General features: G+C 34.0%; 1 protein-coding gene across 1 annotated transcript in view; it reads left to right on the plus strand.

Moving 5' to 3' along the window:
- Window positions 1–577: 577 nt before the first annotated feature.
- LOC118204695 (beta-alanine transporter-like) overlaps window positions 578–14,027 on the plus strand; it is a 314,607-nt gene continuing 301,157 nt past the window's right edge. The window contains exon 1 of the mRNA XM_085825101.1: window positions 578–2,023. Coding sequence (XP_085681227.1) covers window positions 1,643–2,023 — 381 coding nt within the window. The 5' untranslated portion in view covers window positions 578–1,642. The remainder of the gene's footprint in view (window positions 2,024–14,027) is intronic.

A 14,027-nucleotide genomic window follows, 5' to 3' on the forward strand; every position in this document is an offset into this window, starting at 1 on the left:
TGTATTTAGTAGAATATCAGAAACTCACACGAAGATCCAAAGAATTTTTAACTTCTACTGAAAATCGTATCGCAATATTTTTCGTAGTTCAGCCTATTTCCTCCTCTCTATCACTACTGCACGTCTGTCAATAAAAATCCTTCTTAATTTTGTGTAGAAACACTTTCGAAAATACTTGAAGTTTTGAAATGGCTTTCCGGTGAAAGATCATAGTCAATTATTTATTACTAACTATTTTAATTTAAAAAAAAATTGTTGCGAGAAAGCGATAAGACTGTGTACCAGCAGTAAAACCATTTTCCTTCGGGAATAATAAAAGCGAACTAAGGAATATAAACTCTAAAACTGGAAATAAAAGAATTCTAAAATGAAAAATAAAGGTAAATAAAGAATGACAGGTAACTATCTCTATCGATGACAGCAATACTAGAGGGGCGGGTAGTTTGCAGTTTGGTCTTGCACTCGTGAACGGCACGCGGTAAAACAGCTTGGGGCATGCGCACCATAAACCTCTTCCACTCTCCTCCCTATTTTCACTATAAAATAGAATGGAATGCGAATCCGGAGAGGCGAAAGTTCCACTCCGTCGACAGATTCCATCGAGGCCGAGAAGCGCAGCAGTTCCGAAAACTTCTCTGTTGCTTCCCTGCGGTGCGTTAGGTTGTGGGAAAAAAAAAAGTTGATCGAAGATTGGTGCATTAATGGAATTTTCGGTATGCTGTACCTGTTCTAGGATTTTTTAAAAAATAAAAGTTGATCGAGGATTGGTACTTTAACGGAATTTTCGGTATGCTGTACCCGTTTGAGGAATTTTTAAAATCAAATAACGTGGTACTGTATAACAGTTTTTCTTCAAGATTTTAAGCAGCGTATTTGTTAGAAATTATTTTGTGTAAAATTCGGAGAAATTTTGCGGGAAATTAGGGCAGTCATTTCTTGCATTCAGGTAAATTTTAGAAAATTTTAAACTGAACTCACATCAACTTAACATATCAAAAGCTTCGGCAATCATTGACTTTTAAGTATGAAGTGAAAGATAGCTGATTTAAAATTTATAATTTTGTCGCCTGGTCCAAGGCAATTTCACTTGGGGTGTACATACTGTAGACGAAAAAAAATTCGCGCTATGAAATACTAGAATTCTTATACTTCAGAACATCTTAAACATCTGTTATGGTTCTGGTCATCAAACAAACTTGGAAATTGTTTGAGCTTGGATGGAATTAATAATGACAATACCATTGCAGTAAGTTATCAAAGTTTTGTTTTTTAAAAAAATAAAATTTAAACCACTCGCTTCGACGTTTTCGACACGTGATCTTCTTTCATTTTCTGTGAAAGAACCAAATGAAAATTTTGAGCTAGAACAGTAATTAATTTTATAAGTTTGTTACCACCGGTTTCTCTGATTTACTTTGATTTTTTACTCTTACCCGTAAGACCAAAGAACAGCAACTTAAAGAAGCGTAGAAACTCTGTTTATAAATTTCTGAAGCTGAGAACAGAATGTGCATCCGAAAGAACACTTTTAAACACATTTATCTGAGACCCTCATTGCCCATCTACAAGGATTCTTCCAGAAATCTATACTTGAGACCATTCAGCTTCAACTAACAGAAATAGTTCTCCGGAGTGAAAAATCATGGATTTAGATGAAATTCTTCACGATGTTGGTGACTACGGCAAGTACCAAAAGTTGATGCTGTGGTTTGTTTTGTTACCTTCACATTTACCATTCGGAACCCATTACTATAGCCAGCTGTTCATGTCCCTGACACCGAATCACTGGTGTCGTGACACAGTTATCAATGTGGACCCGAATGTGACATATAGGCCGCTGACAATATGGTCTCGGGGCTCTGAAAACAGCCTAGGGCCTACCCTCGCGATATGTTCTCCTAATAACAGAACAGCAGCACCCAGTGGTACACTACTGAACGTGACAGGAAAATCCAGCACCTGCAGTTATGGTTACGATTACGAGAGAAGTGAGTTGTACGATGAAGAATCGATTGTAACAATGGTGAGTACTCTAATTCCATTACCGCTTTATTTATGTTCCTACATCATTTTGAAGTCATCTGCATAACTAAAATGTTCTGCGATAGGAATTTTGTGAAATTAAATTTAAGTGCAATAGAAAACTGCAGTTATCCGAACTAACTGGATAATTAAAATGTAAGACCAAAAACGTATATTCTACAACTTGGCTGAAAATATTTGATATTTTCTTTATTTCATATTTAATTTCGATGAAATAGATGAAATAGATGAAAAAAATCATGTTTGAAAACCAATAAACATTTAATTAAATTTCTTTTAATTTTTTATTTTCCAAAATTCAAAAGAAAATTATTTTTAACTGTGTAAAGCAAAAGCCAAAATCTATTCCTTTTTAATATAAATTGACCAAAGAAGCTATGGCCCGGATTATGGCGCTGATTATAGCCTGCGTTTAGAAACGAAGGATCTTGCTGTAGCGATGATAAGATGTAGTAAACAAAATCCTATTGGTGCATAATTGCTTTTCTGTTAACTTATCTTATAAGCTATGCATTTGTCCAATTTTATGTGATGATATAATATTGGAAACCTACATATTTGACGCAAGATCTAAGATGACAGCGAATTAGTATGTAATCACATTTTTTTAATTAATGAAATATCGAATGCTTGTAATATTCCTGCCTTATACTGTATTATTATTATCATTATTTATAATAAGCCATTACACCCTTCTATTAATCATATTATACGCATTCATTTTAATTAATTTATTAGCTTCTTCAAAATATATACAACATTGCTTTTCATTTCCTACTAATTAAATCAACCAAAAAGCTAAAAAAATCGTTAACAGCAAACTTAAACTTGCATACCTTGAATCATAAACAAGCTATTCAGATAATCAGAGCTGCAAATAATTTAGATTCTATATAGCGCACTCTGTTATTTTACATTATTTATTTACAGATATTTTATATCAGTGAAAAAATAAGTTTTCGTTCAGTTTATTTTTTATCAAAATAGACTTTTTTGACACAAAGAGAATAAATTCTTCTTCTTTTATTTTAGCGCAAAAATAGCAACAAAAATATTTGTATTCTTAGGGTCAACATAAGAAACTATTTGATTTTATTTTATAAAGATGTTTAACGATTTTAGACAAATCATAAATAATATGTACTTTAAAATGTTAGCTTACAGTCGTATGTTTCTATTTTATTTTATTTCATGAAAATAGTTTTTTAACTTTCATAATTTTCATGAAATGTAGATATGATGTAGTGAAAAACGCAACTATTCGTTACTTGCATTACGGTATATTCCCAACAGAAAAAGAAAAACCGGATTATCCTCATTTTCTTGTTTTCCGGATAAGATGTCTTAGTTTAAATAAATAAGAGTTCTTTTACTGCAGCGTATCTCAGCTATAAATTATCCAGAATATTAGGCTTTTTGACGCAGGAAACATAATAAACCAGGCACGTCCTCACCGAGATTTGAACTCTGGTTCTGCAACCTGCCAGCCGAACTTGTTACTATTTACATCATGAAATCATGCAGTGAGAAAGATGAAATATTTTTATGTTTCTATAGATGATTCTGATCCATCTGTACATTTTGACCAATAACTGATTCAATTAACATCCGAAAAGTGTCAAAAGCCCACCAGCGGCCGAGTGGTAAAGTCGCTGAACACTGGTAGTTCAGTCAAAGGTTCGAATTCCGCAAAGCGGCTGGCTGCATGGGCGTTTTCATGGTTTTTCTCATGTTTAACACGCATTCCAGGTTTCCTTAGAAAGTCCTCCACGAAGGCAACTCTTCCCTTAGGGAAACAGTCCTCGAGGCTTTGCCGTAAACACCTAAAGCAAAACAGAAAAGGGTTAAAGCGATGTATCATTTTAGCCTTTTCCGTTTCAAGCCTTTTTTGTTTCTTCAGTTTTTGGACTGTAAAGCCTAAAACTCATGGTAGTTCAGTATTTCTTTCTCTTTTCCCCATTCACAACAGATGGTGGTAAGAGTGTTTTGTGGAGGGGGAGCGAAAGTGCTGAGAGATAGTTACTGAATGAAACGATAACTCTTACTTTATCACGTGATATGATGCTACAAAAGTTATTTACATTTCCTGTGTTAGTTATCAAAGCTAGTGACATTAATGTTGTCGATGTCTAACGCTGAAATTTAAATAGCATTGAGATGTCAATTTATATCTGCACTTCATCGCATGCGTATACATTGCATCTCATCGCACTTCCGCTTTAGCGTAGAATTTACATGAAAAGGCTGAAAGAGGACACCATCTGTATAATGAACGCACAAATGGGACGATTTCCAAAAAAGCATCATTTGAAATAGGACATTACCAGCTTTGAAATTTTTCTTGATTGGGTGACAAGACGCTTCCACTAAATCGATCTTTCTCTCTCTCTCATATTACTTTGAACATATGTATCATTTAAGCACTGCTTCTAATCTCGAGCCAAATGGCAAAACAAAAGAAACTCTGTTAAATGCCAGCAAGTGATTTTTTTCCTTACTACAGTGCGAATAGAAAGATTGGTAAACTCTCCTCATCATACCTACTTCTTCATCTGCACAAAACTATTTAAAAACTACTTGTACCTATCTCTTTGGCCTGCATGCGCTTGTTTCAGTTTTGACACTCCAAACTACAGTAACCTTGAATTCGTTTTTAGAGGAAAAGTTCACTTCAGACGTCTGACAAAAGACATCTTGCCTTGGAGCAATAATGATTTTAAAAATGCATGCGTGTGACATAAGCCTGAAACTGCATTTGAAGTTGCACATCACGTTTTTTAACAGCTGTAATTAGCTCGATCTTATCCAAAATGATTATTAATGTATCTAAACTTGTAGAGACATTAGGTTAATTGGAAAAGCCGGAGAGATGAAAAATTAGCAACACGGGCATCGAACCACGGACCTCTGGAATATCGGCCTAGCGTGCAGAACCCCTACACCTCGAAGGCACGCTAGGAAAGCGGGAGAAATACCTTATATGCTCCCCCTTTCAAAGGGCGACTGGGGTTTTTAGGGGACCCAATTGCCAAATCCTGGGTGTGGAGAATCCTCATCCAACACCCTTTTAGTTCGGGCGACACTGTAGAGACATTAGGTATTTTTTGGAAGCAGACAAAATGAAAAATGAGCAAACACCTTCGCCGGGAATCGAACCACGGACCTCTAAAATACCGGCCCAGCCTGCAGAACCACTAAACCACGAAGGCACGTTAGGAAGGCGGGAGAAATACCTTATAAACTCAGTAATCATACTAAAAACAACCTTGTTACGTGAAGTACCTTTTGTGTTAGCAACACATAAAAAAATTGTGTTTGTTTATTCGTACCACTAAATATTATTACTATTGTATACTAATAATTTTCGGCAATGATGTTCAGTCTTCGTTGTCTGTATGATAAAGCTTAATGCCGTGTTTATTGAAAGCTTTTTGTTTATTGAAAGCAAAAGAACTCACAATATTGCGTGCCAGTGCCTCATAATACCAGCACTATTTAATAACTAATGTCTTCGTATGTAATTGGCAAGAACAATCAAATAAAATACATCTCTCACCATAAAAATATCTCCAACTATTTGAAATTATCCATTATGGCTTCCTGAGAGAAATATTGGGGTAAATGCAACTAAAATGAGTAAAATTAAGGACAACTGGAAAAGAAAGAGTTCAAAAAGAAGAATACTGTGAAATCACATTCATCACAAAATGTGTAGCAAGAGTATTGGTACCATATTTATTTAAATAAGTTTTGTACTGTTGTAACGCCTATTAATTTTAGCATTCCCCGTTTCTTATTATTTAAGAGTTTGTTTTGGAGTTTTGTTTGATGTATGAATCTGGCAACCAATTTTGAAAGTTGTGATCAGAAAATTCCCGTTTTTCTAAGCAAGCAGCAGTTAAGTTAGTTACGTTACTGAAATACTGAATGTTTTTTCATCATTAAGATATAAGCTTCACTTGAACTTTATCTTTGATCATTCAGCACTACATGTAAATAATCGCGTTTATCTGTATGTGTTCGTAAAGTGAAATACGTAAGTTGGATATAAAATGAAGTCTGATTTCGAATCAAAACAAAACTGGCGTCCGAAGACAAGACAGAGTTTATATTCTGCATTTGAAGAATTCAGAATTTGAAATTATAAAAGTGTACAAGTACGAATGATTTGAATTGCTGCTTATAAGTGTATGATATGCTACTTACGATGATAAAGTGATTGAGGTTTAAGAAATTATAAACACCTTAATTTCTTCAATATAAATAGAAATTAAGAATTTATTACGAATCATTTTAAGTAACTATTTTAAGTATACAGACAAATATGGATACTCCGAAAATAAAGCGAAAGTCGTTAAGAGCTTCATTTACGTCTACGGTGAATGAGTTGAAGCAATATTTGCCGGCGAAAGTAAACGCCAAGGATGGCGATAAGCTGAGCGCGTTGAACGCTCAGTTACAAGATACATTTTTACGTTTAGATGAGATTCAGAATAACATTTCGTCGTTACTCTTAGAAAATACTTAGTAAGTTGCTGAGTACGAAGCCGATTTAGAGGCGGCAGAGGATTATAGAGATTAATTCTTGAGCTTAAAGCAAAGATAGAAATGCTATTAAGATTATGCATCTCTTTTGGAAAGTCCTGCAGAGCGTGATGTGGTAAAATTAAAATTACCTAAATCTGAATTTAAAAAGTTTTCGTGAGATCCCAAAGACTTTTTCATTTTGGAGTATTTTTTCAAAAGTACATGATTCAGAGAAACTGGCTGCTATAGACAAATTCCAGTATTTATACCAGTCTATGGTGACTGATTTGAGAGCTGCTAGATTAATATCCAGTTTCCCAATAACAGCGGAAAATTATCCAAAGGCTGTCCAACAGCTGAAATTGAGATTTGGCCGGGAGGATCTCCTAGTGCAAATATATGTCCGCGATTTCCTTTCACTGGTTCTGAAAAATGCGACAGCTAGGAAGAATGCTCCTGATTTAGCCACCCTCTAGGATGTGCTAGAAACAAAATTAAGAGCATTGGAAAGTTTATGAGGCACACAAGAAATATTTTATGCCTTTTTGAGCCATTCGTGGAGTCAAGAAAATGTTCTGCGAGCGTGGAAAAGGAGTAGAATTTCAGCAGCGACGAACGTGCACACATTGCTGCAGAATATAAGCTTTTCATGAACCATCGTAACTAATTAAAGAATCATCTTTTTGAAAGCAAGGAGCATACTTCCAAACGCTTTGGTTGTTTTTCATTCGTGATTTTCTGAGGCAATCGCTTGTTAAGTTTCCTTTCTTTTTGTATTACTGCTAACTACGGTAAAAAAAAAAAAAAAAAAAAAAAAAAAAAAAAAAAAAAAAAATTCAAATGTACATTTCGTGTCTGAGCGATCTCGTATATATTTCGTTGAGCCATAGATATTCAAATATATTGAACCGGATTCAATTATATCATCTTTCGAAAAAATAGAGGAAGGACAACAGCCATGGGGTTTACTTTATAGCCTGAATTCTCTTGATTTAAATTTTGAAAAATAAGCTGTGAGTTGCACCTCTCATTAGTTGTTCCACCAGTGTATTAACGGTTTAGAAACCGTGTCTGACTAAATTCCATACCTGAGTTGATGTTGATAATATTCAATATTTAATGTTAAGTTCACGAAACTAATGCTACAGTTGCATAATTCACGTATGAAATTGCATCGTAGCACGAAACATTGTATAAACTTCACCGCTTGCTTTCTTCCGCGACTAGCAGAAACCTCACATCATTCAACCTCCATTTCATTTCAAATAAACTAGTACATCTCGACAAGTCTGATATAAAAATCTCTATTTATACATATGTCTTGATAGTAAAACTTTAGAATAAAGTTTTTTTTTTCTTCTTACGTAGTGTATGTACCTTAAGCATCTAAAGTAAGAATGGAGCCATAATTCATACTAATGACCATAATTCACAATAATGGCCAGGCGTAATCTTCCTAATTTCATCCGCTGAATAAAAAGCATCTAAAAATGTATAAACTGCGGCAAAGGACTCTGATTTCCAGACGAAATGACTGAAATGTACATTAATTTATCAGCACTTCGTAAATGTGATTAACCATTCTTATGGATATTTTATCAAGCGTATATAATATTATTAAAGTAATCTGAATGTGAATCTATTTTACAGTTAATCAGACATATGTTAAATAACTGAGGAACATTTAAGGATTTTCCAAATTTTCAACTGAAGAAATATGCTAATTGTTCTAATCTGGATTTAGAAGACTAAATAGGAAGTCAACCATATATAAATTGTTTCAGTTTTCAAAAGACACCTTTACCATAAATTGTAATTTCCTCCCTCCAATTTTTCATTTTAATTTCTGCTTATCCTTAGTTGCTTTCATCTTCATTTGTCATGGTTAGCGTTGGTTTTTCTTGTTCTCCACAGTTCTGTCATTTTTCAAGGTTTAAGTTTATTTTTCTTATCGATGAAATATTTGCTGTGTCTGCAATGGGACTTGCTTCACCTTAGTTTCTATTTTATATGTCGCTTTATAGATTGTTTTACTATTTTTTTCTTGATTCTCTATTATTTCTTGGATTACTGGATTCCTGTAACCCGTCGATTTTAATTGTTTCGTTTCAACCATTGGTTTCGCGCAGATAACCTTTTTTTTGCGAAATAAATTGCAATAGAACCATCTTTTAACTGCAGAGAATATGTTCATTTATTACATGATATAATGTTGTTCAGTAATTAGGAAGTTAATTTTAAAACTGCGTTTTTTGTAACTTTTGGATGGAAATAAATTATGAAATAATGATATTTTATAATTTTTTCTGACATCTGCATTATTCTCTATGGTTGTTAAAAGGATTTACATTTCTTCTCACATTTATGCTGCTTCGCTAGTTTTGGCTCGTTGACTGACAATATGAACTAACTGGTTATTCCAAATATCAAAGTAATTTCTTTTATAATTCTAAAATTCCTGAAAACGATATGAATTATTTTTGACATTAGTTGTTAACTAGTCCAAACCCAAATTTATTAGTAATTTATGGATTAATGCGTGCCAATGAGGAATTTAAAATTGGGTAAAAAAAACCAACCTTACACTTCTGCAGATTCCGAACAAAATTCTCTCAGTTTCAAGGACAATCAGGTATAGGTCCGTCATCTTCAACAGCAGTTGTTCAAACGTGAAGGAGCAGGAACTCTGTTTATATGGAAATGATTGGACGAAGCAAAGCGAAAATGAATGTAGCTACTTTTGTTAATGAAAACAGTAATCAAATGTTTAAAGTTTTGAATTCTGAAAGCGGTGGGAAGAACGTTGGCCTGTCATTTACAAAAGAAGGCAAATATTTGCGAATAAGAGAGACTTCATAAAATTATAGTTCCCCTACAAAAGAAATTCTGCAGATTATTTTCTTAGGAAGTCAAACCTATGGTTAAAAATTATTTTAATAAAGAAATATATAAATCTTTGATAACTAATGATATATGGTCACTTGGATAATAGGGGCAAACTTTGTATTAATTAAAATATCCCTTCTTAAAACTATAAAAATTATTACTTACTTGAAATTGATGCTGCATTAACAATACAAAGCGTTTATGATCACTACGTTGCTATCTCTTAGATAGACTAAATACTCCAAAAATTACATTTGCTTTACGTAATTCGTTTACAGCTCTAATAGGTAAATTTGAAGTTCAGAATAATTGTTGTAATATATGGTAAGTTTAGCCCTCAATTTAGGAAATTATTGTAAATCAAAATCGGAAATAGAGGTACGGATATTTAAGCAGTTTGAGACCATAACAATTTTCGTTAGCCAAATACTCCTTTTTTAAAATTCAACATACATTTAAATACTAAATATTGCAAAAACCTATACGAGCCAAATGATTCGGCCAATCTTCTTCAGAAAAACATAGGTACATTGTGTTCATAGTACTTTTATTTAATATGTAACCATTTCATCGTAATTATGGGCATTATTGGCATTCTTTAGGTGCATTAATCTTTCGAGATACAATATCGAATTGCTGCACTTCTGGATAAAGATAAATCTTTATTTGTCTCCTGTTGGGATGCAAATGCAAGAAGACCCAAATTTCATCAATTGAAAAATATCTTAAAAGGGAATTTTTTTGTGTAAAATTTAGAGCCACCTAACGGGAAAATATTTATTTATAAAAAACTAACCCTTAATTTTGGTCTTTAGTTGACACTACGTGGTTTGATTCTTTTCACTATTTTTCTGTTGTCCTTTATGATAGAAGCCCTCGATGTTAGTTACTAATCAGCTGTTAAACATTTGTTGATCTCTCTTCCTGTTTGGGGTACTTTTCCTTTATTTATCTGCAATTGTAGTAGGCTAGAGCAATTGGAGAAAGAATTTCTACTGAAAACACTTATTACGAAGCAACATTATTTATTTCCTTTTCAACTCAAGTTTGTTACGCGGTTATTCGCTGATTCAATTTAATAAGTAAATCAGAGATCATATGGATTTCGAATGGCAACATTCGAAAAACGACATATATAACGCTGTAGAGAATATCAATAAAACGTCTATAGAACTCGTTCTAAATAATAAAATCACCTAAAAGTAAAGAGTTATGCATCAAACAGGGTGTAAGTTCAACTCTGGTATCCATTCGAGACTTCTTGAACCGTTCTTATGATGGAGGCATAAATGTTCTGAATGATAGTAATAAGTATTTTATACTATTATTATATTAGGAATTGCTGCAGTTCTTTAAACGATCTTGTGGAGGAAAATGGACTGCATCTCCATCTTCTAATGCAAACCGCCCTTGGTGTATGATATTTACGTTTGGTGATTATGCAAGCCATATATAAAACTTCATCTTTTTGTTTTCCACACCATGACTAAACAATATGATTTCGGTGAATGGGATCATTATTATCTTTTGAAAGCTACGATTACCTACTGGAAACACTTTGCACCAATGAATGGATATGATCACTTAAGATGTTTGTCACTTAAGATGATGTCTTAAGATGTTTGGACTTCGAAGTAGATAGTTTGGACTCGTGTTCTTGGCATATAAATGCGCTCTGAAGTGGGCAACAGCTTTTAAGTTGACTCTTCAAAAAATCTGGTCTTCTTTCCATCGATGAGCATTCGAACCTTCATGTACCGTCACTGTAGTTCCTATTTTGGATTTATTTGATAAACAAGACGTTTTGAGAGAGCAGTTCTGCTGTACACATTCTGCTTATTCCGTTTGCATCCTATTGTATGTGTGTTGTAGCCAGATATTGTGACACATATTAGTTTGAACAGACTTGCCACAGTTTGCCTTATAGGTTTTGGAACACTCTTTAACATCCAGGCTTTGTCAATTCCTTCATCGAGTTTTGCTTCCTCAAATGTATTTCACAGATAATGCTTTGTTGTGAATACTGCAAACTATCATGTTTTAGACACAATTATCTCAATGTCCCTAATAATTTCGTAGCTAAGGAATATATGCATCAATGATCCAGGCATCTACAAATCTGAGGCCAGATTACTAGGTCCATGGCCCTCTTTGACGGGTGTCCCCTGTGAAACTCACTCAAGTCACTCGTTTTCTGCCAATACGAATTAAAATTTACAAACAATAATTAAAATCTGCAATTTTATATAATCTCAAAAAATATTTAATAACACAAAGTAATGATGGCTGTTTTTACGGTTTACTATGCAACGTATAGAAAAAAAAGTAACGTTTTTAAGTATTGTTTCTCAGTTGTTTTGTACTAATCTTCAATGTTTTGCGCAATAATCCTCTATTACCTTACTGCCCTTCATAATCTTACGTCATTACGGCTTCTATTTCCATTGCTGTCTACCATGTCGAGTGTTTTTGTGTTCTATGCCTAATGTGACATAATCGAAGTGACTGCAATCAAGTTCGAACCGCAGTCTGTCTCGAGATAGCCCAAATTTCATTCTGCGGTTAAGATTATAAATCACTGATAAACTAGGCAATAAATTCAAAGAAAAGTCGTTTATTTTTGACTGCAACTTTTTCTCTTCCTCCCGATATAATTTCATCTTTATGATAGAACCATACACATTAAGGGTTATAAATTTTCGTTCTCAGCCACAGTGGGGCGTGGTATTGTTTTTGAAAGAAAATTAATCATTCTTAAAATCACCCGAACTTGGTTACAAATTACGGAAGGCGGTATTTCGAGGAATTATTCTGGTGTACCTATTTCGTGATATATTATTGCATTGAATGATTTATGCAATCTATATAACTGCGAATGGCAGCCTTTTTTATAAGCGTATGTATTGTAATAATTCAAAGAGTTTAATACAGAACTGTAGGGTAGTTATACTATCTGGAAATGCAAGCGATTCGGATAATTGCAAAATTCGGATTATTAGATAGCCTTATTTTTTGTTATAACTGCGGATTTGAATCCTTTTCATAAATATGCATAATACAAGACTTTTAACCGGATATAACAGAATCAAACTGCTATTACCTGAACTAATTAAATCGCAAATCATCAGCCTAAATGCAAAATCTGGATAGTTAAGTTAACTGCGGATTTTTTAACCTCTTTCATAACTTTTTAAACTAAAGCAGTTAAAATTTAAATGCTTTAATATTCTGGATTAACAACAAGCACAAACTATTGTTACGAATTTGGCATTTAAAAAGCTAATGTTAGTTCAATTATAAATTAAATGGTTTTATTTCTCGCGCAGTGCAGCGCGTGACGAATATTAAAAGAAAGCTAAGCCGGAAAAATTAAAAATACAAGAGCGCGTACGTTAAATAAATAAATATCTCTTTTTGATTTCAAGAAAGTGCTGGAAAATTCTAGCGCGTGGTTTTAAAATCTTATAAAAGGAGGAAAACATCTCAGTTTGTAGTAGTTGCTTAGTTTGTTGTTGTTTAGAAAACTGCCGTTGTTGATTATAGCGAATTCGCGGATTAGCGTTCTTTAGCTGTTTTGAATTACGTTCTATTGTACATTTAAGTAGTTAAAAGATAACTACTGTGAGATATTGTGATACTGCATGATAATTTGAGAAAATTTAAGCATTTCTGTTGTGATAATAATAAATTTTTGTTCATTTTTCATCGGACTTGTGCATTCATTTCATAACGAACCCGTACGCACGCAACAATTTTTGGTGTCAGAAGTGGGATTTTGAATGCCAATCACAAGAGCGATGGAAGAACAGTTAAAACAATTCATGGTAGCCTTTGCTACATTTAAAGAAGAAATGAAAGACTCTGTTAAAGAAGAAATTAGGTCCGTTAAAGAAGAAATGAAGTTGGGCCAGGAATCCGTTAAAGGAGAAATGAAATTGGGCCAGGAATCCGTTAAGGAAGAGATGAAATCTCCTAAAAATGAGATGAAAGCAGGTCAGGACGAAATGAAAAGAGAAATTACCTGCGCAATAGAAAATAAATTTGAGGCTATGGAAGGCAGAATAGACGCGGTTGAAACTAAAATTGGACAAATAGAAGAAAGAGTTTCTTCGGTAAAAGAACAAGTAGAAGAAAGAATTTCTTCTGTAAAAGAACATATAGAAGAGAGAGTTTCTGCCGTCGAACAACAAATTGATGATAGGGTTTCTGCTGCCGTCGCCAAAGAAGTTGACAGCCTAAAGAAGTGCATAGCGACGGTAGGAAACAATTCTGAAGGTTTCAAATTTTTATCGATGCCTGCTCGTTCCGTTCTGAAACTATCTACATATGATGGGAAGACCTCCCGGCAGGTGTATAGGACACAATTTTCTATCGTTGCGGATGCAAATGGATGGGATTCCCAAGCTAAGGCCTGTCATCTCGCCGCTTCTCTGAGAGCAGACGCAGCGGATATCCTACAGACGCTTCCCGAAAATCAAAGGCTAGATTTCGAAGCTCTATCCGGCGCTTTGGAGCTGCGCTTTGGCGAGAAATGTTTAAAAGACTACAGCAGGCTCCAATTAAAATCCCGT

The sequence above is a fragment of the Stegodyphus dumicola genome, chromosome 10 (genome assembly GCF_044657685.1).
Source record: "Stegodyphus dumicola isolate Sdum_Otavi_A_Nest chromosome 10, ASM4465768v1".
NCBI lineage: Eukaryota > Metazoa > Arthropoda > Arachnida > Araneae > Eresidae > Stegodyphus > Stegodyphus dumicola.